The sequence below is a fragment of the Apodemus sylvaticus genome, chromosome 21 (genome assembly GCF_947179515.1).
Source record: "Apodemus sylvaticus chromosome 21, mApoSyl1.1, whole genome shotgun sequence".
In the NCBI taxonomy this organism is placed as follows: Eukaryota; Metazoa; Chordata; class Mammalia; order Rodentia; family Muridae; genus Apodemus; species Apodemus sylvaticus.
The window spans coordinates 18,986,609-19,012,628 of NC_067492.1; the positions used below are offsets into that span (position 1 = coordinate 18,986,609).

At 47.9% G+C, this 26,020-nt stretch overlaps 1 protein-coding gene and 2 non-coding genes across 3 annotated transcripts in view; 2 read left to right on the plus strand and 1 right to left on the minus strand.

The window, feature by feature from the left end:
* Nucleotides 1-25,612, minus strand: part of Vac14 (VAC14 component of PIKFYVE complex) — a 99,527-nt gene extending 73,915 nt beyond the window's left edge. Inside the window, exons 1-9 of the mRNA XM_052166988.1 lie at nucleotides 25,210-25,612; nucleotides 12,539-12,689; nucleotides 12,071-12,238; nucleotides 11,195-11,257; nucleotides 10,330-10,437; nucleotides 9,549-9,658; nucleotides 9,242-9,348; nucleotides 8,228-8,362; nucleotides 7,673-7,825 (exon numbers count right to left, since the gene is read on the minus strand). Coding sequence (XP_052022948.1) covers nucleotides 7,673-7,825; nucleotides 8,228-8,362; nucleotides 9,242-9,348; nucleotides 9,549-9,658; nucleotides 10,330-10,437; nucleotides 11,195-11,257; nucleotides 12,071-12,238; nucleotides 12,539-12,689; nucleotides 25,210-25,313 — 1,099 coding nt within the window. The 5' untranslated portion in view covers nucleotides 25,314-25,612. The remainder of the gene's footprint in view (nucleotides 1-7,672; nucleotides 7,826-8,227; nucleotides 8,363-9,241; nucleotides 9,349-9,548; nucleotides 9,659-10,329; nucleotides 10,438-11,194; nucleotides 11,258-12,070; nucleotides 12,239-12,538; nucleotides 12,690-25,209) is intronic.
* Nucleotides 13,539-13,609, plus strand: Trnag-gcc (transfer RNA glycine (anticodon GCC)). Its single transcript has one exon. It is a non-coding gene; the product is annotated as a tRNA-Gly (tRNA).
* Nucleotides 14,208-14,278, plus strand: Trnag-gcc (transfer RNA glycine (anticodon GCC)). The gene has a single exon. It is a non-coding gene; the product is annotated as a tRNA-Gly (tRNA).
* Nucleotides 25,613-26,020: the final 408 nt, after the last annotated feature.

Below are 26,020 nucleotides of genomic sequence, written 5' to 3' on the forward strand. Positions count from 1 at the left end.
TTTCTCAGAGTCACACACACATTGAGACAGAAGAAGGGGAGGCAGGGGAGCCAGGCAGAGACAGAAAAAAACTGTCAAAAGTTTCTGTCTGGAATTTTTTTCAGTTACCTGCCCCCTGTATTCTAAATTGTCAGTGCTTCTCAGTCAGGCTTGAGTTCAACATTTCTTGACAAGGATGCATGGTGACAATTTCCAGGCCAACAGGCCAACAGGCAAACATTATAAGGGAAAAAAACTGAAAGGCTAATTGAAATTGAAAACTGATTTTAAAAAGTTGCTGGAAGAATACATTTATAGTGCATTTCACTGTCATATCTAACACTCAACACAGGAAACAGTCCCTTCAAGTCAAGAAAAGTCATGCAGGTGGGGCTGGAGAGATGGTTCAGAGGTTAAGAGCACTGACTGCTCTTCCAGAGGTTCCTGAGTTCAATTCGCAGCAACCACATGGTGGCTCACAACCATCCGTAATGGAATCTGACGCCCTCTTCTGGTGTGTCTGAAGACAGCTACAGTGTATTTATATATAATAAATAAATAAATCTTAAAAAAAAAAAAAGTCATGCGGGGATGTATTTGCCTAACATGAATAAGGCCAAGGGTTTGGTTTTTGCTCGGATATGCACGCACACACAAACACACACACACACACACACACACACACACACACACACACACACACACACACACTACATAACAAATGCTTACATCGCTGTTAGGATGCATGAGGAATGCTTCTCAACAGCCAACAGATGTTAGCTCATTTACTGTGGCAAGCTGACAAGCACCGGGACTGTCACAATAGAGGTGAGAACAAGGTCAGAAGACTTCCCAGGGTCCTATGGCTGGACTACAGGGGCTGGGTGTCACTGTGCAGCATCCTGAGGAGGACAAGCTGCCCCGAGGGGGCCAGGAACCCTGGAAACCATCTGACTGCAGCATAGGTGTTCCCTTTCACTCACCAGGGCCTGAACACTTAAATGCCTCGTTCCCGTGCAAGGCTGGGGAGGGCTCAGGCTTCTCCACGCTGGAAGTGCGTTTGCAGCCATTGGCCCCGCTAAGGCGGGTTCAGCACTATGTGCGCACAGGGAAAGTACCGCATTCTACAGGCTCCTGCACACGCTAGGCAAGTGCTCTATGGCTAGAGCCACACCTCCAGCCTGGTCTTCCTGCTTTTAGCTGTAATCTCCTATAAGGAGGAGCTGTTCCTTCTTCGTCACTCGTTTATTCAGTCACTTATATCAAACCTTAGGGAGTCAGAAATATATATTGTGTGAGGTTTTGTTTTATTTTAAAGACAAGCCCTCATGTCGCCCAGGATGGACTCGAACTCTCTATGTAGGAAGGATCAACCTTGATTTCCTAATCCTCCTATGTCCAGAGCTCAAAGATTACAGTGCAGTATCACCCCAGATGTTCTGTTACAGATGGGAGACTACCATTGTACGTTGTACATTGTAACCATACTTCTGTTACAGAAGGCAGACTACCATTGTCTCTAATGTCATTCAAATATTTCTTAAAAGTTTTAAAGTTTACAAATGAAACACTTTCTAAAAATAACAAACTGTCTTTAGTCTATTCTAAAAATGGCCTATGGTCCTTCTTCCTCCCTGGTAAAGGGGATCTTTAATTCTGTTAAGAGGCCCACACTGCCACCTGCCTTCTCTAGTCACAGGAGCGGAGGAGGGAAGGCTGTGGCAGCAGGCCAAGCCTGTGTAGCATTCACCACACTTATGTCATGGTGCGCAGGACCTAGAGGCAGGTGGACAGAGGATGCAGGGAGTGATGGGAAGGGTAGGCTGACCCCACAGCTAGGGTCCATACCCCCGAAGTCCACCCTCCTTGTTTTATAGGAGCCTGCACATCTGTGGATGAAATGTTAGGGTACCAAGCCTGAATTTCAAATCGCTGCAGCCAGAGCCTCTATTTCCACTCAGTCCCCTCTCTGAGTAACAGAGCAGACAGACTTGACTCGGCAGAATGCTGCTCAACTCCTGCAACTCTAGCTCTCCAGAGGGTGATGCAGGAGGATGCAGAGTTGAACCCTGGCTTGGGTGACACAGCAAGGCCCTGTCTCAAGAAGACAGACAGAAGATGGGGCAGGAGACAGGCAACTTGCCACAGGAATATCTGCTGTAGGCCAGCTCCGTCACTTACTAGGGAGGTAGTTTATTGGGAGAACAGGACCTGTGTCTGTCTCCAGTATCTTTCCCAATATAATTTTTTGCATATGTGTGTCATGCGTATACTTGTGTGTGGCTGTGAGTCCACTTCTGTGGATGACCCTGTGTGTGTGCATTTGGAGGCCAGATGCAGATGTCAGGTGCCCCCCTTTTCATGTTCTGTTCTGAGATATGTCTTCTGCTGAACATGGAGCCTGCTGGTTAGACACGGCTAGCTGGCTACATGCTCTGGATCCTGTTTCTACCTCTCTAGAGCTGATGTGTGCCCCCATGTCTACCTTCTATTGAGTCCTGGGGACCTAAACTCTAGACCTCATGCTTTACCTACTGAGCCGTCTCTTCAGCTCCGATCCAGTTTCTTAACATTTTGAGGAGGAAGGAAGGCAGACAGTAATATAATTCAGTCAAGTGTAATGTATGTACTTTTTTCCTCGTGTAAAGTGGAGAAGCAAAACAAAACAAAACAAGACAAAACAAATCCAAAAGCCCAACAAAACAAACTGCAAATCCATGGGGAAATGTAAGCCCTGGATGGATAGTGATCACATTAGGGCACTGTTCTCAACATTCATGCTGTGGGGATTAGAAATTGGCATTCAGCAGCAACGTTGGTATCAAAAGCCTTAAAAATTCACAAATTTATCTTTAAGAAATAATGACAGATATTTGTAAATTTTTTTTCTGCATAAAAGTTCTTTTTAGCAAGGCTTATAGGCCTAAGATGGAATTAGAAGTAGCTAAGTGATTTATGATAGGTAGGTAGACAGATTAGAGCTTTATCTATCTGATATAATGATACAGGTCAGTGTGTTAATAGGGAAGCACAGTTTAATAAACTGGGAGATGATAAACTACATTCCCAAAGACAGAAGACATATCCGAATCACCAGTCCAGAGACTGACTTTATTAACATACCTAATTATATAATGCTGGCTAAAAGGGAAAGTCAGCATATTTTGTGATTTTAAAAAACTGTACAGAAACAGCTCCAATATCCACACAGTGGAAGAAATAACCCTAACATCTACTCACATAATGGAGCAGTACTCACCCATAAGAAGTGGTGAAGTACTAATACTTGTACTAATCCTTCATGCTAACATGAAGACACCCTGAAGAGTGCAGTGAAGGAAGCCAGACGTGATGAGGCACACAGTGCATGGTTCTGTTATATGGAATGCTTACCACAGGCAAACCCACAGGGCTGGAGGACTACAGGGCTGCGGAGGGTACAAGTTTCTCACTGGGGGATGGTGGGAATATTTTGGGATGGGATAGTATTAATGGTTGTATTACTTTGTGAAGATAATAAGACAAGTAAGTTGTATACTTTAAAATAATGCCAATCAAAAAAATACATTAGTGCAGATTAGTGCTAACCTGGCAAGATGTGTATTATTGGTGAAAAAAAACAAAGCTATAAATCACTCTATTTCTCAGGATTCTGTGTCTCTGTGTGTGTGTGAGTGTGAAAACAAAATACAAGAGATACAAGTGTATATTCACACATTAAACAAAACAAAACCAAGAAACAAGCCACTTGCAGTCTGGCAACCCCACACTATAGCTGGCAGTGGGGAGTCCTAGGTGATACGCTTCAAGTGCAGTCCTTCTACGGTCTCTTAGGAGCATGCATTTCTTTTATAGTCACAAGTTTAGAAACAAACAGGCTGTTTCAAGACCTCTGGGAAGTTATGCCTGTGCACTGCCCATCCTCCCTCTCCTGTGTCTAGGTACATCCCTTGCGACCATGCCCGGGGTCAGTGTAATCCCGCTCTGTAGCCGTTCTGATCTGTCTGTACCCGCAGCACCCAGAGACAATGCTGACAAACTGTGCCAGAGCCAGCTGTGCCGACAGGTGGGTTTTACAGCACTCTGGAGCTGCCACAAGCTCTCTGCTGGAGTCCTCTGTACAGGCTCCCTCCGCACTTGCTCCTAACTCATTCAGAACTCAACGAGGAGAAAGAAGACAGCAGAAGGCCCCGCTGAGGGTTTTGCTATGGGAACACATATCTATGCTCTGACTTACGATGGTTCTCAATGTCCTAAGACTTAACTACCTCATGCTGCCAAAGAGGTATTTTTAGAACAACTGTGTTTTGCTTTCAATACAGGGTTTACAAAACTCCACGTAACTTTCTCCAACAGGCTTTGTGATGAATGGCTTTGGCCAACTCTTAGTGTTCTAAACATGTTCAAACGTATTGACTCCTGGGATTTTCAGTCAATGGATTTGTGGATCGCAATTTAAGTCAACAAGCACCCATATTTAAAAAATGCTATAGCACCTGTGGTGAAGAGTGTTTGCTCTACAAGCAAAAATCTATTTTGGAATTCACAGCCACCCTTCAAATTATGTGACAAGGGTTACCCAACAAGTAAGGAGACTAAGCTTTGGAAAGGCTTAGCAGCAAGGTCAAGTGTGGAAGCTAGGAGGCTGAGATCAAGGATAGGCCGAGCAGTTGTTTAAGGGCAAAACATGCCAGAGTCAGTGCTGCAACACCCAAGACAGCTAGCAGATGGCGGGGGTGGGTGGGTGGGTGGGTGGGTGGGTGGGTTGTGGGGTCGGGGTGTGGTGGGCGGGTGAGGTGGTAGTGTAGCGGGATCAGGTTAGGCATGTTGAGTACTGTAAGGACACAGAATCAGGGAAAGGAGTTTGCACTGCAATCCCATAAAAGGTAGGGCCATTGGGGAGCTGCAGGTAGACAGGGCTTGGGACAGAGGGTTCAGAGGAGGGGCTGGCCTGACTCGGGCTCTGTGGTTTGGGAGGAAGAATCAGCTCTGGAGGGTTGGAACTGTACATGTATGTTTGAATACATGCACACATACAGCCAGCCAGCCTGAAGGTGTGCTGCACATGTGGAGCATACTGCATCACCATAAGCTGAGCATGCAAGAGAGTCAAAGAGGAAGACCAGACAAAGATGGGCCACGCTTGCCCAGGTCCTGGCGGGACCATCTGTCTAGCAGCATGCTAGGACTCTGTCTTGGGCACCCTAGACAAGAGTGTGATAGGTTATAAGGTGAGTGAGGCTGAGAATCTCTGTCAAATGGGATGTTCCCATTTCTAGAAACGACTATAAAGTTTGCTGTTCATCTCATCCAAATCCGTTTATGAGGTAGTAAAATCTAGGGCAATTTGCTGAAATGTACCCTGGTTTAGGGCAATGTTCTCCTGAGCAGCTACTTGAAGGTGGCTTTGAAGAACTGTTAACAGGATAAGGACACTGTACTGGCTGGTAATCAAACCCAGGGCTCCCACGTGTCAGTCCAGAGTTCTCCCATTAAACCACCGATGCTCCAGCTCACAGGGCACTCTATAGCTGCTGCCACAACCCTCTGGAGAGGATTGGCTCCTCTCCAGAGACTTCACTGCTGCCTCAGAGGCAAAAAGGAAGGGCAGGGCTGCCAACTCCTAATACATATTAACTCCAATATAATTCACACCTTGAAATTTTGCTTAACATAACTTTACCACTGTGAAGTATATAAATGGGTGGTTCTAAGTACAACCACAAAGGTTTTGCTCTATTCAATTCTAGAGTATTTCCACCATCTCCCAGAGAAACCAGGATCTGTCCCAGGCAGTTCCAGGACCATTGTCCCTTCAGCCCAGGCAACCACCTGGGCTGGGCTGCTACCTTCTGATGGGGGTTCAGAGACACCAACCTCATGTCAAGCCAAAGTCAGAAGGAAGTGAAGCAAAAACAAGACAAAGTTTTCCACACAGAAGAGCAAGCTGTGGGACTGACACACCACGTGACACTGCTAGTCAGGCAATCCTGCTGCTTTGTAACTTTTCCCTTCTGTGCAACATTTCTAAAATGAGAACCATAAACAAAAAGCTCACACGCCAGCACAAGCTCACAAGCTGTCTATTACTGAGACTTCTAGCTTATCCTAGAAAGAGAGCTTTTCCTGTGCTGTTGGACATAACCCTGTGGCCATGAGTCACGTGGGGCCAGGCCCCTCGTGTTCTGGCTGGACTCCACCCCCACAGTCACCTGGCTACAGCCAGGTTTTCCCCGCCCCACAGTTATCTGGCAATAGCCAGGTGGCCCGGCCCACTATAAGAGGGGATGCTTGGCTCCTCCTAGCTATCTCCCACTTCTCTCTCACCCCTCTCTTTTGCCCTTCTCTCTTGCTCTTCCTTTCTCTTATCTTTCTCTTTCTCTATTCTCTTCCCCATCTTTTCATGTGGTCATGGCCAGCTTTCATTTCTCTATTTCCCCTCTCACTTTATTTCTCTGCAATAAAGCTTTGAAGTCATTGGCTGTCTCTTATCAAAAACCACCATGCTGGGGTAATGGAACAGGTCTCATAGTGTTCCCGCCAAAGAAAGGACCAAGGACTTCCCCGCCTGGCTTGGGTTCCTCTGCAGGAACTCGGGCCTCTGCCCCACAGGATCAAGACCGGATCAAGGCTCATCCCCCCTAGCCAGGTAGCCTCCCTCTACCTCTACAGGTACACTGGCCCCACTCGCCATTCCCTATACTGTGTAAGGCCTACACTGACCTACCTAAATGTTCTCTTTCTAGGAGCTGTCAGAAAATAGGCCAAATACTGCACTGGCCAGGCCTCCCTCTTGCTGGTGAGAAATCTACCACAGAACCAATAGTGCTCCACCCATGCAGGCTGTGTGTTCTTCTATCTCCAGATGTTTTATTGCTCTGGCTCTGGCACAGCTGTAACCTGATATCCAACACAGGTCCAGCAAGGTAGCTCATTTTCTTCTACCAGGCACTGTGACCTGGCATAAGGCCGCGTGATAGCTCATCAAGAAGTTAGCAAGCACATGCTATGGCTATGATGGCTCTCTTGGTCCAAATGTAGGCTCCAGACCCCGCTCTGTCACTCTTAGACATTGCGCAGGGTGTGCATCCATTTCCTCTCTGACTAACTGGAAGGAGGACGTCCCCTGAGAGGGTCAGAGACACTGAGGGGATAAGACCAGCAAGCAGGGCTTTAGAGGCAAATTCTCTCTTCAATCAGCATAAAATATGGTTTTCTTTATTTTACAAACAAGCAAGAAAACAATGTCAAAGAGCATTTGAAGGACTGTTTAAAAGAAATGACCTGTGCAGTAGAAATCTCCAGTACTTAATAAACTGGAGATTTACTTCCAGATAAGGAAGTACATTTCCTGACCCATCCTCCCTGAGACTGACCAGGGCAGAGGGCCAGATGCTAAGAATCAAATGAGCTGTGCAGCTTGGTGCTCTTACCACGTTCCCAGCAATGACTTGATGGTGGCTGATCCCAGTTGGAGATCAAGGGCAATGAGTAATGTTTTGTGAGGTGGCAAGGGTGAAGAGCACAGGCTCTGGGTGCAGCTGCCAGACAATAGTCAGCTGTCAGAGCCTGCAGGAGTGGGCTAACAACAGTGTCGTTACCGCAACTAAACGAGTTAACATATGTAAATGATGCTACAAGTTCAGTCCCAGGACCTGTCTGTGTCTCCCCAGCAGCAGAAATGCGGACTCACCACTGGCTGCTGCCTCCTGCTTTGGCAGGGAATCCTCAGGGTTGGGTTCTGTCTGCTTCTGTGCTCCTGGCTTGGGCTCATCTGGTTCATCATCCTCAGGGGTGACCAGCTTCATCAGGCTCTGGTTACACACATTGGCCACCTCCTTGATACCTGTCTACTGATGTAAGGATCAGCCCCACGCAAAGACCTCCTAAAGCCCAAGGCCACCAGTCTTCCTGGCCACGGGCTTAGCCCTCCCTAAGTCTCGCTCTTGTCACAGGCACCCTTGTGAGACAGTCCCTCCTCCATTTGGATACTTCTCATCTAAGGTACAGAGGGATGAGCTCAGAAGGGAAGAACCTTGGTACATGAGATTGCTGTTCCGTATCTGGAGGTAAGCGAGGACGGACGGACGGACGGATGGACGGACGAGGAGAGCCAGCTGGTCTCACATCTCTGGCTTTCCTAATCCACATGCAGCTTCACCTCTGCTTCCTAGGAGTGAAGGAGCCTAAGGGAACCCTTCCCACTCACAGACCCGCCACTTCAGTCTCCTCTAAGAGTGAAGGATACTTTTCTTGCGGTCATCATAGGCCAAGCATGGCAGGACAGCAGTCAGGATCCCAGAGGAATAGGGCAGCATTACTCGGCCTGCCAGCTGGATGAATTCCCGCATCCAGCACATAGCCGTCAGCTGAATCAGGTCATCTGGAAGAGGAATTGGTGGCTTCTAGAGGGGCTGGCCCTTGCACTGAAGAGCCCCTTCTACCTACCAAGCACAAAGGCTAGGCCTGGAGGCTTGAGAATCAGGGGCTTGACTGCTTCTAGCTATAAGAATACAACAGTTCCTGGGCTCCTGCTTTCTAAAGGGTTGTAAGGATAGGTTAAGAGTGAAAATCTTTCTGGACTTTGAAAACAGCAACAATACCTTCCCTTCCCGAATCTGTGCCCTGTCACAATATGACAGGCTTCTTTTCTAAGTGGAATTCATTTTCTTACCCTTGAGTTCAGAAAACTGGCTACTCTGGCCAACAGCATGTAGTTGTGTCTCTGGTTTCAGCATAGGAATCAAGAATCCTGTCTGTGTCTGTGTTCTGACTCTCTTGGAACCCTGCTGATGCCATCCAACCTACTAGATGCTGAGTCCCATGTCAGATGTGGGTCACTGCGCACCACCTAGCTCTAACTAAGCCTGAAATTGGCTTCAGGTGCTCCCAGCATGGACATGAGAGCAAAGTCACCTAGCTGACCTGTAGGTTCTTGGCCAGTAACAAGCAGCCATTGCTGTCACTGTTTCATGGGGTTTGACAGCCAATAGACACTGAGGGAAAGGCGATTCTGACCTCCACACATCCTGTCTTTATCTAAGGTAAAGAATCTACAAGATCTTCAGGCCAGGTGAAAGTGTATGTTTATCAAAAGAGAACACCGATCTCTTCTGACGCACAGTCACCACCCTACTGCATCCAGATCCAGAGTCACATGCAGTGTCTAGTCCACATGGGTCCCTTTTGCTCCATACTGAAGCCTGGATGAGAGACAGGGGCTTCTGAGGAGGCAGCTGAGGCTCCAGGTCCTCACACCCACCTGTAGTCTGGCAGTGGATCACTAGGATGTTGGCCATCTCGGCAAACTTCACACTGGACGGGTTCTTCTTAATTTCTTTCAAGAACTCGCCAAGAACCACCTCACACCTACCAATGAGAAAAGAAGCATGAGCTAGCAGGAAAGCCCGTTTCTGCTCTGGGTCAAGCCCTCCACTTGCCAGAGTACCCTGAGCAGAGGCCGGGAAGATAAGCTTTCCGCTCCTCCGTGGGGGGGAAGGCTAAGGAAGAAGCACCCGCAGGGACCTGGGCGAGCGAGCGGCAGCTGCCTGCTGCTTCCCACAACTCACATTTTCCGGATCTCTTTGCCATTGTCACCCAGGATCTGGAAGAGCCCGTCCAGGATCTCTGGCAGGTAATCCAGCAGGTTAATATCTGGCACCGACACCAGAACCAGGATCTGATGGAGGGGAGCAGCGAGAGGGAGAACTGAGAGCTGGCCCAGGTGTAGAGCCTGCTCTACTCTTCCCCTGGGACCAGCAGAAGGACTCGGGGCCTGTGTCATGGCACTGCAGGTATCTACACTGGAGTGCTAGCAGGAATTTTTCTGCTCAATGTGCAAGGAAGGAGGATTTGGATGCTAGGGGAGAAGGTGACTGATAGAGAGGACTGGATGAAGCTAGAAGGTTCGCAGAGCTGGAGCTGCTGGAGCTGGCACCATGGGCTTGAGATCCTGTTCAGTTTTTAGGACAAGGAAAGAATTATATCCCTTCAGGGGCAAACAGGACAGGTAGTAAGACAACACTAGACAGAGAGCTTTTGTTGGTTTGCTTTTTGAGATAAGGTCTCACTGTGTGGTCTTAACAGGCCTGGAACTTGCTTTATTGACAAGGCTGGCCTTGAACTCACAGAGCTCTGCCTGTTTCTGCCTCCCAAGTGCTGTGATTAAAGGCACATGCCACCATGTCCAACCCATAGTATTTTTGGTGATGAGGTGTTTGAAGGTTATTAGGAGACAGAGACAAAGAGGTGTCTCTTAGCCAAAAGAACCATGTGTGTGTCCTAAGAGTCCACATGATTCCACCAGAAACTCTAGGTTGTTGGAAGAATCTACCAAGGACTGGACCGTACCCAGGAGATGATGAACTGTCGGGCGTATTGGTTGTTGGAGTAAATCCTCTCTCGCAAAAGGGGGATGAAGCCCACCAGGTCAAACTTGCTGCTTTCTGTCACAATGTCCTGTAGATCGAAGGGTGAGGGTTATGAAGAGCCAGCAATGGGTTTGCTGTGCTGCTGGCCCTGGGTTGACTTGAGGGTCAGGTAACCATGGAGAGAAATGGCAGAGCCTGACCCAGGTAGGAGAGGTCCCTGGAGAACTGGCATTGTGACAGGCCCAAAGCCTAACAAAATAATGGATGGTCAGCAGAGAAAAGTCAATAATGACTAAATGAATGGCAAAACCCTACTCTGAAGTCTGGGTCAAGGCTTGGCACCCTGTCATGGAAGGCTGGGGTCGAAGTCCAACTTCACTGTTCTGAGCGGGGCATTAAAACATAAGGTTCTTAATTGCTGGCTCTGCAGTTATGAGCACTGGCTGCTATTCTTGAGGATCTGGGTTTGATTCTCAGCACCCAAAGAGACTCATAACTAGTTCCAGGGGATATGACACTTTCTTATCACCTCTGCAGTGATCACACACACACGCAAGCAGGCAAAACATCTATACACATAAAATAACAAAACTGATTTCCAGCCTATCCCCTCCCCAAAGAGAAGATCTTCACTTAGGGGCTAGCCCAGTTCTACATTTTAACTGTGGTAGTAACACAGCTTTACATATGCCATAGGAACTGCATACCAAGCAGTAAGCTTTAATATGTGTGTGCTATATACAAATACAACTTAAATGAGAAAAAACACCATCAACACCAGAACTGCCACTCTACACATACAGAGGGAATAAAGTCTAAAATAAAAGGAGGGTGGGGTGGAATACCTTTAAGAGGCGGTCTAGGAGCTCAGATCCGCTTTTCACATTGGGGTCTGGGTCAGCAGCCAACTAGGAGGCACCAAAACAGAGAAACAGGCAAAGTTCAGTCCCAGTGATGCGTAGGCCTAGAGACTGAGTGCAAAGCGGCAGCCGCCCGCCTTGGCCATGGGGCAGGAGAGCACACCAAGTGGTGCCTTTCCCAGTGTTTGACTCTGAGAAGGGTAGTAACTCAAGTCAGTTCCAGCAGAGCTCCATTTGTTCAGGGATAACCCAGGCTCGGCTGGGCTCCCAGGCCCTGCTGTAACTGGGTCACACAGTTGTTTCCAGTGGCTGCTCCCAGGGCATGCTCATCTTAAAAGGCTTGGCTCTCTCATGGGCCCCCGAGACAGCCGTGAGGGTAACCTTTTTCTGAGCCACTCTGCACAACTGGGTAGGGCGACTGCCCCAGGCTGAGGGGAGAGCATCCCCACCAGGGTGAGGGGAAAGGCAACCCACCAGGCTGAGAACCAAGGAGAGCAATAGGGACAATAAAGCTCTACATAGGATCGCTCTTTAGCACAGGGAGATTGTCATCATTGTCCTTAAGGGACAGCCGGTACTGTGGAGTCATCACTGTTACCTTTGGAGGTTAGAGCTTCTCAAACTATCAGCTTTTCTGATAAATCAGAAACACTGATACTTCCTCAAGTGTAATGAAGATGAACAGGGACATAAAAATACACTGATACAAGTCTATGAAATATCAGCTTCAGGGAGTATGTGTCCCCTGAAGCAACATGCTTATCCGCTCCGCTAGCATCTGGGCAGTGTCCCAAGCTCTCGGGGTCCTAGAAAGTCAAGTCAGGTGGGTGGGCTGCTGTTCTTAGTGGAATCAGAAGTTACCTTACTCAGTCCATCGAAGAGAACGTTGAAGTGTGGCAGCACAGCGCCCCGGGCCACTTTGACGATGTTGTAGAGGGCCTCACAGGCATAGTAGCGCAGCCTACTGTCTGCATCGTTAAAGCAAGTCAGTACCGGCTCGATCAGCTCCTTCAAGTAGAGCCCTGAGTCCTGAAAGAGTAGCCAGAGGACTGGTCAGAAGGCTAGTCCCCTCCCTTGGGGACGTTCAGGCCTCTGTATGAGGGCTGAGCTAAGAACACTCATCCCAAGCCAGCCTCCCAGAAGTGGGACCACACGATGGGGACATGGCTGCAAGGCCACACAGTGATATTTGCTAACAGTCTTAAATGCAGAAGCCTTGATAAAATACAGAGCCTGTAATGATCCTGCTGGGCTCAGGTAAGAAGGTATTTGGACACCTCAATCGGAATGAAGTCCATTTCTGGCTTGTTTGTCCCTCAGAAGACATACCTTGCCTAGGGCGATAGAGCAGGCTGCCAGGCCGATGAGGCCCCCTTTCCGGCTGTGGGGGTGCTGGGACAGGGCGAACTCCTGAGACAGGGTCTGGATCACATGCTTGATTTGCATGGTGTTGTTCTGGGCCACAAAGTCCCGCACCAGCCTGGAGAGAGGAGACAGAGAAACCATGGGACATGTAAAACCAGGCTACTTGTGCTGTCTGGGCTCCAGGGCAGGGTCTGGGGTGAGGAGCAGGGATGATCTTTTCAAAAGCTGGGGTTCAGCCTCCGAGGACAGCCCTCTCCGTTCTGCGGCTGGCTAGGTCATAATGGTTTCCCTGCTCAGTGTTCAGTTTCCCTCTGTGTATAGTGCAGTGAGGAACAGTGGGGCCAGCTCACTTCTGGGACTGAGAGAAGGTAAATTACTGTCTTACCAAGAGATCAAACATGCAATGCTTTTCTTAAAAACAAAACAAAACAAAAACCCAGTCATCTTTCTCAAATACACGTTCAGCTCTGCACTCACGCATCAAGGACTCCTCTGTATTCCTGCTGGGACATGTGGCTTAATTTTGTCTCATTCAGTGGCAATACCAAATCACAAACAGAAAATTGTAGCAAAATACAGTAGTGCTGTCATAGAAACAGAATATGCTGCCTTTGTCCAAGAGACTGACAGGGTGGTCCCATTGGAGATAGTATTTTAAAAATATTAACAGGCATTGCCTAGGTAAAGGAAGGTAGGTGTATTACTCCATCTTGCCTACTAAAATGAAATGGAAAGGCAGGATCATGTACGGAAAGGAGGGACATCATTATGGAGTTACAGATGACTCAAGGGCTTTTAGGTGGGAGGAGTTGTCAGATCGGTCCTGACTCCAGACACTTGGAAAAGAACAGAGGCACTAGTCCTGTGTGGTTTCCCAAACAGGACAAACCAGCCAGGTGAGCCGTGTTTCTTCGATGAAACAGCCCTGAGAAGAGCTTTACAGACACTATACCAAACAGCTGGAGCATTGGTGGTTCAGTGGTAGAATTCTCGCCTGCCACGCGGGAGGCCCGGGTTCGATTCCCGGCCAATGCAGAGCTAGTTTTTTTTTTTTTAATTATATATTTTAAAACTTGTTTTATTATTGCTGTGTGTTCCTGTCCTTTTCTGGTTAGTTTCCTCACAGTAATTATGCCAGAGGAGCCAGGTCCCTCAACCCACAAGGCCTGAAGCAGCCCAAGGACTACAGATTTCTGCTCAGAGTCCATAGGGAGTTGCTGGGCTCTGTGACAAGTGTGACTGGCTGCAGGAGTCTGGCTTCCTCGCCTCCACCTGAAAGAACTCCACAGTGCTGCCCTTGGTCTGGGCCAGTCGCCAGCAGGAAGCAGTGTGAAAATTGAGAGCAGCATACCAGTTCAACAGCAGAGGGGAGGCTCGCCCACAGTCTCCGTGTGTTTTGCTGCTTACTGAGGAGGAGGGAGTAGAGCTCTCTTTCCTGTCTTAAAGCCCATGGGCTTCATATGCACACAAACCCACACTCACCCCTCATTTCCTCCTGGCTCTGGAGCTAGCTGCTCTTCTTGAAGCCAAGCTGATGTGGCAGTATCCTAAACTGGGCTGTGACTCAACATATACACAAGGAAGCCCAGGGATGAGGTTATAGGGAGGTGCCACACAGCTGCTCACAGCTGGAGCATTGGTGGTTCAGTGGTAGAATTCTCGCCTGCCACGCGGGAGGCCCGGGTTCGATTCCCAGCCAATGCAGTAGCAATCCTTTTAATTCTAAGAGATGAAAATTCACACTGTCTAATAAACTTGTGAATATAGTAAGAAAAAAATTGGAAATGACTTGTTTTTGGCCCGTTTTTAAATGTTCCTCATGGAGAAGCATTTTCTAAATTCCCCAACAATCTAGAACCTGTGTGCCCTTGAAGAATCAAGAACTGGGGCTATACCATAGCTACTGAGAGCGAGCAACTGTTCCTCCCACTCCTGCCCAGAGGCTGAGCTCTGCTTTTGCCTGAACGAGGCGCAGCAGCACCTGGAATGTAGGACACCCTCCAGGCTAGGCCAGGACCCAAGAGGAGAGCTAGCCTCCCTCCCAGTCATCCCTGAGCCATGCTCCTCTCCTGTCTTTTCGTCCGTGGACATTCATGGAACAGCTAGGGAGCATCCTCCCAGATGACAGTCCTGCAGACTCATCCCCTGGCTTTGAAGGGTGCTATGCTGGGTGGGTGGAGGATGACAGTACAAGCCCAGAGTGGACAGAGGTGAGGAAGGCAGGAAAGCTGGTATCTAACAGGCAAGATGTGTTGTGGCCTTATGTGTGCAGGCCTGGGAGAGGGTTCTGAAGCACCAGTAGGTGTTCATTTGGCTGAGGCACATTGGGCAAAAACTTGGCTTGGCAGAAGCAAGGCCAACGTGAAGGAGATTATTACTAGGTTTGGAAAGGTAAAAGCAGTGGATGGCCCTGAAGGCTTGGCAAAGCAACCCCATCTCCCTCTGGTGGCCATGAGGAGTCATGGAAAGTGGCCAGCAGGGGATGGATGGGAACCTCAAGAGAGATCTGTAGTTGTGGGGTCTAGAAATCTGAGAGGCAGCAAGGAAGACAGCACAGGCTCCCCCCGCCCCCCAAAGACCTACTGGAAAGGGGGAGAAGGAATGTGGCCTGGGTGCCAGAACCACCACTTTCAGTAACAGGAGGGTTTAAAGAAGATGGACGGTGGGCGACAATTCATGAGCTAGTGGCACCTTTCTCCCACCAACTGGGAAACTTACCAGGGCTTAATTCGGTCACCCCAGGCCACTACAAGCCATTAAAGTCCCATGGCCACAGAGTCCATTACATTAAATGTAAGTTTCTGTATCTTGGGGGGGAGCAATGGCGCCCCTGGAGGGGAAACTATTTTAGCACCTTCTCATCAGTATTATGAGCTCAGAGCACAAGGGCAGCCCTGGGGCCAATCTTGTTTCATGAATCAAGGCCACAGGACCTTGATTAGCAGTCAAAACAGACCACAGGACCACCTAGTCTGCCCACTCCCCACCTCCCACTCCTACCAGCCCCAGCTTCACATTCAGGCCGGTCTTCCTTAGATGCCCTGCCTCTGCACCCTCCTCGGCTTCCTGCACTTTCATGGTCTGAGGTGTTATTCCTTCTTGGCACCCAGAAGCACTTAGTGCCCAGAAGTATACTGGTCGGTGCCACCTCGACCTCCATAAAGCTTGATCAGGGCGCCTTGGGCCCTGTCCCTTTGCTGTCTCCAGCCCAGTTATGCTTCCAGCAGCTGGCCAACCAGTAAACACCTGCCAGTGGACTCAGGCTGCAAAGGCTGGCGGAGCTGACGGGACACAGCTGTAGGGCAAACGTGGGCAAAGCCTTGTGCTGCCATATTGCTTGCATGGGAAACCATGACCTTTGGAGTTAACTGATGCAGCTTCTGATGGTCTGAGGCCTTCCTAACCTCATCACAAGTTAGCAGGAGCAACGGCACCCTTCCTGCGATTTCAAAATACACACTGAGAAGAGGCCAGATCACTACAGCCATGGCTGCTGACTGTAGACACACACACACACACACACACACACACACACACACACACACACACACGACTTGAAGTAGTCCTGCCGAGGGTCAGCTGCACTCTAAAACTGTGTTCTCAGCCAGCCAGTGCCGTGGTCTCCTGACTTCACAGGGATAGTGCAGAGAAGAGCAAGGGGGGGGGGGGCAGAGCGAGTGAGGCTCAACTGCAGGCACCCCAGCTCCAGGCTTAGTCTTCAACGACAACAGGCCGCCTCGGCTTTCATCTACTTCGGGAGACAGGTGGGGGGTCTTTGGCTGAACTCGTTTTTGAAGTTAATATCTGGCTTAGAAACTCTACTGATCATGAATCCCTGGGGTCCTTCAATGACACAAAGGCCTCAGGATTTACTATTCTATACTCCAAAGAAGAGATGCTGCTACTGCCTGGTTTCCCCACAAAGTGCTGGAAAAAGCAGTTCAAGGAGCTGCCTGGCAGCGCCATGTCCATCAGTGCTTTCTTAGGGCCTCTGCCTGCAACTGGCTGGAGGCATAGTTGCACCCAAAGACATAAGCCCCGGGGTGGGCCGGCACCACGTTTAACAACTGCCTGTGATATCAAAGACGCTGCTCCACAGACTGCTCGCTCCCTTGGGAGAGGGAACTACAGCTCTGTAGGATACTTATGGATTGCTGTCACCCAAGAGAAAACCTGGAGCCACACTCTGCTCCATCGTCACAGCCTGCACGGATACCCCGAGCCTCTGGAACACAGTGTGGTGACATCACAGGCTACACGACGTCATCAAGGCCCAGTGAGTCAGCAAGCACTCTCGCTCTGCTTGCGGCAGACTTCCCAGGTCAGTTACTGTAGCTACCATCATCCTCAATTCCTAGATCTCAACAACCTCAGGGAGAGTAAGTCCATTTCTCAGGATCATAGAAGGCTTGAACCCTTGTCATCAACAAAGTATTATATCCTTTAAACTGTGTCACAGTTTCCTCCTCCTCTCCTCTGAGGCTTTTTTGGCTGGAAGATGAACATATTCTCTAACAATTCTTGTGTAGACTCAGACCCTCAGGCGACAGGCAGCCTTTCTGTAGGTCATCCCCCTGATGCTCAGGGTTCAGACATCTCTCCTCCACATACACATCGAGTGCAGACAAGGCACATCCTCAAGACATTCTGAGCTAAGCCTTCTACTGAGGAGATAAAGACTCACTGTCCACCAGGCAGTGTACTGGCTGTTTACACTAGTGTACTGGCTACTTTTATGTCAACTTGGCACAAGCTAGACTCACCCGAGAAGAGGGAATCTTAGTTGAGAAAACACCTCCAGATGATCAGGCAGAAGGGGACCAGCTGATCAAAGCAGGCTGAACAAGCGATGAGGCGCAAGCCTGTGGGCAGCCCCTTCATGGCCTGTGCGTCAGCTCCAGGCCCCTGCCCTGTTTGAGTTCCTGTCCTGACTTCCTTTGACGATGAACAGTGATGTGGAAGCTAACCCTAAGGTAATGAATGGGTAATCAAACTTAAGCCTAAAACCCGATACCCAGTCTGGTACTTACTCTTGGATCCAGTTTACAGCTGAAGAAACTAAGCAACACAAGGCCACACAGCATTGTGAAATAATCACATGGACTTCACTTTTAAAAAGAGAATTAGATAAGGTCTATCACATATCCTGCACTGCAGGTGCTCAAGTCAGAACGAGGAGATAATGCGCTCTACACACACTACCCAAGACAATGCTCCTTCAGCAGCGCTGAGCTGACCGAGGAGCCAGTCTCACTCTGGCTCCAAGGAGGATAAAGCAAGCCAGAGCGACTCTCATGCCTTTGTTGTGAAGCCTGCAGCCTATGCCTGGGGCTGCCTTTTAATTTTTTTCTTCCCTTGCAAATGCAATTGTCTGTCTCAGCTCTCCATGTGACTGACATACGTATTCAGATGGCACATCCAGGCAGTGATTTCCTAAAGAGAATCTGGGTAAGTATGTCTCCATCTGCTCCACCGAATATCAGAGTGAGTCGGTTTCCATTTGCTCATACATCACCAGAAAACTGAATGGAAATGAACATATGCTTCTGAGGACAGGCCAGCTATCTTCTGACAAGGCCTGAGATTTAACTCACAAAACACACACTGAGTTAAGGGACAAAGTTGGGGGGTAAAAATACATGGTATGGGTGCATGAAATTATCAAGAAATACAAATTTATATTAAAAACAACCTAAGGGCTGGAGAGATGGCTCAGCAGTTAAGACCACTTGCTGCTCTTCCGGAGGACATGGATTCAATTCCCAGCACTCAAATGGCAGCACACAACTGTAACTCCAGTTCCAGGCTATTTTATGGCCTCCATGAGCACTACACTCTCTCTCTCTCTCTCTCTCTCTCTCTCTCTCTCTCTCTCTCTCTCTCTCACACACACACACACACACACACACACACACACACACACAATCTACAAGCCATCAGTCTTACTTGCAAGTACATAGCCCAGTGGTTTTTATCACATGTAGACTTGTAGAGCTCATAGCACAATCACTTTAAGGCATTTCTGTAAGCTCTAAAGAAACCCTTACCCCTGTGCTCCATCTCCCCTAGCTTTTTCCTCTCAACCTCTGGCAACCACAATCTTCTGTTGCTATAGATACAGTTCTTCTGGCCTTTTGTGGCTGCCTGCTTCTCTCACCCAGCATACTGTTTTCAAGGTACATTAAAAAATTAATAAAGATCAGTAAGCCAAGGTACAGAGACATTCAACCAGAAGTCAGAAATGCAACCTTTGCTCGGTGGCAACAGTGCACACTTTTAATCCCAGCACTCAGAAAGCAGAGGCAGGCAGATAGATTTCTAAGTCTGAGGCTAGTCTGATCTACAGAGTGAGTTCTAGGACAGCCAGAGCTACACAGAGAAACCCTGTTTCAAAACAAAACAAAACAAAACAAAACAAAACAAAACAAAACAAAACAAAAGGCAGTCTTCACAGTGGGTGGTCAGGGGAGTCAGACAAAGCCTGGAGCAGGTGGTGTGAGAAGCCTTGGTGAGCATGCCAGCAGAAAGGGATGGAGGGCTGGTTCTTGCTTAACAGGAATGTGGCACTCCCAGCCATAACTCCACAGAAACCCAAATTTCATTGTGAACTTGCTCTGAGATTCAGGCCAAAACCAGTCTGTAGGCAGAAAGAAGTAATTACCAGCCTCTGACCCCAGGCCTAAGAAATCTGCTGTGGATCCCACAGCTGATAAATAGCAGAACTAAGCCCAAACTCCAAACTCCACAAATGCCTCAAACCACCCTAGATCATAACATCCCCAGGAACTGGAACTATGCAAGTAGCACTCAGAGCTCTGGTCCCTAACTTTGCCTGGGTTCTCAAAGGGCACCATATTGTAGGCTTTTAGAATTCCAAGTGCACATAAGATTGCACTTGCTAGAGTTGTATGGCTGGCAGCAAAAGCTAAGCTCAGAACAGGAGAGAAGCCTTCCCCAGCAGGGCATAGCAGGCTCCCCTATACAGAGCTGGCTTGACCCACTCCAATAACTATAGTGTCCTCCATACCTCTCTCCTATATTTGCCTCTTTAGTAGAAAACAGACCAGCGTCTTACCAGTCTTTTCATCAATACTGGTCAATCATCGTGCCCTTTGAAATCAAGAGGCCACAAAACCTAAAGTGGGGACTGGTGATGTAGTGTAGTTGGCAGAGTGACTGCCTAGCATGCATGAGGCTCAGATTTTAATTTCCAACATTGCATAAAACCAGAAATGATGATGGTGCAAGCCTGTAATCCCACTATTCCAGAGATGGAGGCAGGAGGATCCGTACTTCACAAGGTCATCATCTGCTACATAGGGGACTTAAGCTCAGTATGGTATACATGAGACCCTGTCTCAAAAAATAAAGAGGGGCTGCAGAGGTTAGTTACCTCAGCTGGTAGAATGCTTACCTAGTATGCACAAAGCCCTGGGCTCTATCTCCAGACAGACCTACACAGGTCAGGCATAGTAACACATGCTTGTCATCTCCGCACTTAGATGAGACAGAAGTTTGAAGTCATCTTGGGCTACATCAGGAGTTTGAGGCCAGCCCGGACTACGTGAAAACCTTTCTCAAAAAAAACTTTCTCAAAACAAACACTGTTAACAACCCGAATCTGCCATTCTAAAATCTTGAGTGCCTTTGTCTTTAAAAAATTGTGGCACCATGCTGACAGAGGCAATGGCAGAAAGTTCTTCAGATCCAGTGCCCAGCAGGCACTCCACGTGTGCTATCAGAGGCTGGTCACAACACACTAGTAGAGTGGAACCACGCATGCCTTTCCTTGGACATTTAGCATCTGAGGACCTGCAATAACTATAAAACATCTTACTTCCCATAGAATACCAAATGCAATACTGGCTGTTATCTAAGCAGATGGTCTTTGAAGAACTGAAAGCAGCAACTAATGTCACTACAGCGATGTCCAAGGATGAAATTCATTATACACACATCCCCCTTTGGGTGGGAGAACCCACTAACAGGAGGGGGATTTCTTGTCGGGAGATAGGGTTAACATACCCAGCTATTTAGGACAGATACACCCAGGTTCTAGCTGTAAATCTTGGAAGATGACTTAATAAGAGATCTCCACTTCCTCTTCTGTGAAATGGGTTAGCATCATCTGGTTCAGAGGGCGGTGAGAGGCGGGGTGGGTAAACAATGGCTCACCACAGGGATGATTCTCTCCATCCCTCTGTATCCCACTCTACCTCAGGTGGTGGAGCAGATGGAACTTTACTTACTCATGATCACAGTGACTGAGTACCCTTTATGCTCCAAAGTCACATGATGAAGGGCTACCCAAGGCCCTAGAACTGTAAGCAATAAATGGTTATTACTGAAGCCACCAACCTGTGGTATTTTGTTACAGCAACAGGGGCAGACTGTAAACTTACCGGGTTGAGAAAAGCTCACAGTACACTTAACATCCCTCAGTTTCTCGCTACCCAGTGGGCAGTTCCAGCTAGAACTAAGGAAGCCTAAGACTCCTGCCTCCTTGAAAACCACAAAGCAGTCTCCTGTTCTGCCTCTGAGTTCTGATTCTTATTCACTGGAGGTGTACTTTGAAGGGGCTCCTAATCATATCTCACACTGACGATTGGGCTCAGCTGTCCATGAGGCTGAGGGCTTCCTGCTTGGTTTGGGAAAGCCAGGAACAAACTACTGGGCAGCCAGGCCTTCAGTCTCTTACTGAGAGAATACATGGTATGAAACCGGGTTCCTGCATCCACAGAACTCAAGGCCTTAGAGGGGTGGCAGATGTAGAACATCAACAGAGTGGTCTAGAGTTTCTAGACAAACTCAGAGTTTATCACTAGTCTGTCTCAGAATTGTACCAGTTTTCTACTGGCTCCTGTTACAAATGGCCACACATTTAGAGGCTTAGGACACAACTTATGGGCCTCACTGGGTGTGATCAAGTTGCTGTATATTCGGAGGCTGTACAGCACTGTGAGGCGAGAGCCCTTTGGGGGGTTGCATATCAGATATCCTGCATATCAGACATTTATATTATTAATCACAACAGTAGCAAAATTACAGTTATGAAGCAGCAATGAAATAATTTTATGGTTGGGGGTTGCTCAACATGAAGAACTGTATTAGAGGGTCACAGAATTAGAAAGGTTGATTTTCTTGTAGAGCAGGAAAACCTTGCCAGCTTCTAGATGATGCCCACATTCTCTGACTAGCTGCTCCTTAGAACATCAAAGCTAGTGATGGCTGCTGGAGTTTCTGAAACTTCTTGCTTCTCTCTTTTCACACTAAAGGATGCTTAGGGTTACACCAGGTCCATCTGGGTAATTAGGCTAAGCTCCCATTTTAAAAATCACCTGATTAGCAATTTTGCACCTGCTATCGATTCTACGATAAGTTCTTTTCCATAAGTGCTGGGGACCCAAACTCAGGACCCCATGCTGGTGCAGCGAGGACTTCTCCCACTGTGACATTTGAATGCCAAGCATCCCCTGTAAGCTTGCATATGGAAGACATTTGGTTGCCAGTTGGTGGCACCTTTTAGGGGGAAGCTATGGAACCTTAGGAGATGGAGTGTTGCTGGAGGAAGCGTGTCCCTGGAGGAAGGCTTTGAGAATTCACAGCCTCTCCCCACTTGCAGTTTGCCCTTCTGCTTTATGTGAGCGGACAGAAATGAGCTCTGGGCTTCCTCTAAGCTGAGGGCTGCCAGGCATCTACTGCCATTACGGGCTTGCCCTCTGAAACCATAAACTAAAACAACCCCTTTTCCTTCACAAGTTGGTTTTGGCTCACGGTCTTTTACTGCAGCAACAGAAAAATAACTAATATTCCCTCCGAGCCATCTCCTCAAGCTCATATCTGCTATCTTACATTCAAATATTCACAGGTTCCAGGGATTAAGATATTTTTAGGAGACCATTATTCTGACAACCAAAAAGTGGCAAGAGAAATACTGATATAAAACAATTATAAATATTTAAAAATAATTATGTAACAGCTGTTTGCACATTATGTAACAGTTGCAATGTGTCTAGTACTGCATTAACCATGTTTACATTAGCTCCAGTAATAAAACGCCCCCAATGAATACGATTATTAGTTTGCGGATGAGGACATTGAGGTTAATTAGCTTGCTTGGACGCACCTAACTAGTGAATAGGGGGAGACTGAATCCCAGGTCCCAGGCTTTAGTGCTCTTCACCAGCAGAAAGAGGCACCTTGGAGGGGTCACTCAGCTAAGAACAGGGCAAGCATGTTCACTTCTGCAGCACACAAGCTGCAGTCAAATTCCACAGGCAACAGTTGACGTTTTAACTTTTCTTTGATGGTGTTGTCTCTGGGGATTGATTAATAGGCTATTTGGCCAGGGATTAGTGTGATGAAGAACAGATGCAAATATCGAATATTCTATGTACAGAACAGAAGGTCTTTGAAGTTTGCACTTGTTAAGGTTTAACATGCACAACAGCCATGTGGGAGTCTTGCTCGAGGGCCAATTCTAACTCACACAAGGATGAAGTCGGAATCTCTTTTCAGTGGCGGTCTGTACGCCGCTTTTGAGTAGCAAGTTCCTCAGGCTACAATGTTACTTTCCCATCAAAACTGCAAAGCTATTCATTCCTGTGCACATGCATCAAATGCCACTAGGTCCTCACTATGTTAAGAGAAGAGGATAAAGAAAATATTTTTTCTCTAAAGGAGGTCATAGTTCCTTACTACCCTGTCTAATACAAAACAAACTGTGTTAACAACCAAGCCCCTACAAAACCACCTCAGGGAAGACTTACACAGATTGTGCTGGAAGCAGCAATGTTGTGAACACCTCTGTTCAAGGACCTAACAGATGACTCAAGCCAGGATAAAAGCAGATACTTCTGTGAAGCTGAGTGGGTGGAAAAAACTGGTGTCAGTGTGCAACTGTCTGATCTTAACTGTTTCTCAAAGGTCCACCATGTATGCAAGGTGTAGGTAGCCCTGTGCCTGGCACATTTGGAGATGACAGAGTTTGAGAGTTGGGCTTATTGAGAGCTCTTTTTGGTGTGTGCCCTTGAAGGGCTTCATCACAGGCCCAAAAGCTACAGGACCAATTGACCACAGACTACCCCGTCCATTTAAATCTTGAGTGTTTGATACAGCCATGAAAACCCGACTAATATACAGTGCAACTTCACAAAACCAACAGAACTCATGGACACATAATCATACCTATAAACCATCTTTGGGTCCCACTATTTGGCATGACAACAGAATTGTGCTAAGCACTGCAATGTAAGGCAATAAACAGAAAGGTATATAAAAAGAGGTAAAAAAAAAAAAAAAGGTGGCTGAGAAACAGCTAGTGTGGACGCATTGAGTACTGCTGACGAATGGGAGCGTCTTCTTACCTAAATCCAAAGCCATTAGTCTAGGGCAAAGCAGTTGTTCTCAACTAGTGTGATTTTGACTCTTTAAGGGACATTTGGCAATGTCTGAAGACAATTTGGGTTGTCACAACTGATGGAGAGCTACTGGCATCTAGTGGGTAAAGGGCAGAGGTACTGCTTTAAAAAAAAAAGAAAAATCACTCAAGGCACAGAAGTGCCCATCACAATCAAGAATTATCTTTCTTCAAATATCAACAGCACCGAGGTCAAGAAACTTTGAGTAAAGAGTCTATCCTAGTCAATTAATGTGCACCACTCCCAGAGCTTACAGTTATCCATGTGACCGTTGTGTAACGACTGAAATGTTCTCTAGTCTGCACTGTGCAGCTGTAGTGGTTAGCTACTGAACACCCGGAATATGGGTAGTGAAACTGATGTGCCAAATTTATAATTTTTACTAATTTATCACTTTTTTTTCTTCTTGAGACTGGGTCTAGCTATGTGACCGATGCTAATCTCAAACTAGTACAATATTTCTGCCTGAGCCTTCCAAGTGCCAGAATTATAGGCCTGTGTCGCTACTCTGGCTAACTTAAATTTAAATAGATACATATGGTCCAGTGTTACATTGTTACCATGTGGGATATCTTAACTCCTCATGTTTCTCTATTTTACAGGCTGCTTCTTTCTACTCTTTTGAAACCACCTACTCAACTGACTGTTACTAAGATTTGGCTGGGGAAAAAAACACGTGTTCTCTCACACACTCAGCAAAACATTACCAAATTAAACATTCCCTATTTCGAACACCTGGTAACACCAGTGCACCATTTACACACACGTATAATAATGCAGAAGAGAAGGTCAAATCTCCTTTTACTTGCAAGGGAGGTTGACAGAACAAATCTTCTGAGCATTCAATCATGCTTTGACCTAAATTTCTACACTTGGCCACTTAATAGTCTCTTCAGAAGCTGAAAAGAGCAGGCGGGATATCACAAGCAAATTCTCCATCTCCTGAGAGGCCACTCTCTGATCTGGCTTTGACTGAGGCCACACTAGTGTGTCAGGCACTGTGCTAGGTACTACACACACCTTAAGTCAACTCATTTTCACTGCTATTTAGGGGCACCGGGAGGTTAAAGAACTTGCAAAGACAGAGCTCTTGGATTTCCCGCTTTAAAGCAATGTGCTAAATGCTGAAACGAGAGGGCAATACTGAACCCTTGCCCGGGATAAGCAGAGCCGCTAGGAGCTGCATAACCAGGGCGGGGTCCCAGTAGCTCTTACTTCTCGATCTCCAGCGCTGCCACTTTCCGCTTTTCGTAGAGTTTATCATTCAAGGCCCTTACGATGTTGGGAGTGAGCGGCGCAAAATCCTTCTCCGGGTTCATGGTGGCAGCTCGCGCAGCGCCTGGGAGCCTCGAGACACCTTAGCCCGAGGCTGCCCGGGCCGTACCAGGGCCAGGGGAGTGTGCGGCTCCGCGCGGACACCGGAGCCTGCTCATGGGCTACGCCGCCCAGGGCCCGCCTGCCTCGTCCTGCCGCCTCGCGTCGCCTCGGGTCCCCCAGTTCCGACTCTGCTCTCCCACGCGCGACCTGGTCCGCCCCACCGCTCACGCGACCAGCTCCCGCCAGGAACCGGCAACGCTTACTGGGCCGCGGCCATGTTACTCGGGTCACGTGATGCCGCAGGCACTTCCGCCTTCCGCCCGAACGAGGGTTCCGCCCCCCTGAGGCCACGCCCTGGAGTGCTTGCTGCAGCGGATTGGCCACGCTTGTCAGGACTCCACCCCTTCACCTGCTGCTCGGTTCGGTTTGGTGCAGGTTTTTGCTGAGAGTGAAGAGCAGGTGGTGTAATACGTTTCAGGTTCTCCGCTAGATCTGCCAGATCTTTGCGCAGAGCGTGCTTCTGGAAACAGTTTACAGAGGGAGCCTAACTCAAATTTAATTTACGCATTAGTTCTTTGGTCAATTAACAGACACTTTCACGTATGCCAACGTTTCCATCATTTTCACCATATCCTAACCATTTGTCTGATTTTACATTTTATTTTTGTGTGTGTGCATGACTCCAAGGTGCGCCTTTGGAGGTCATATG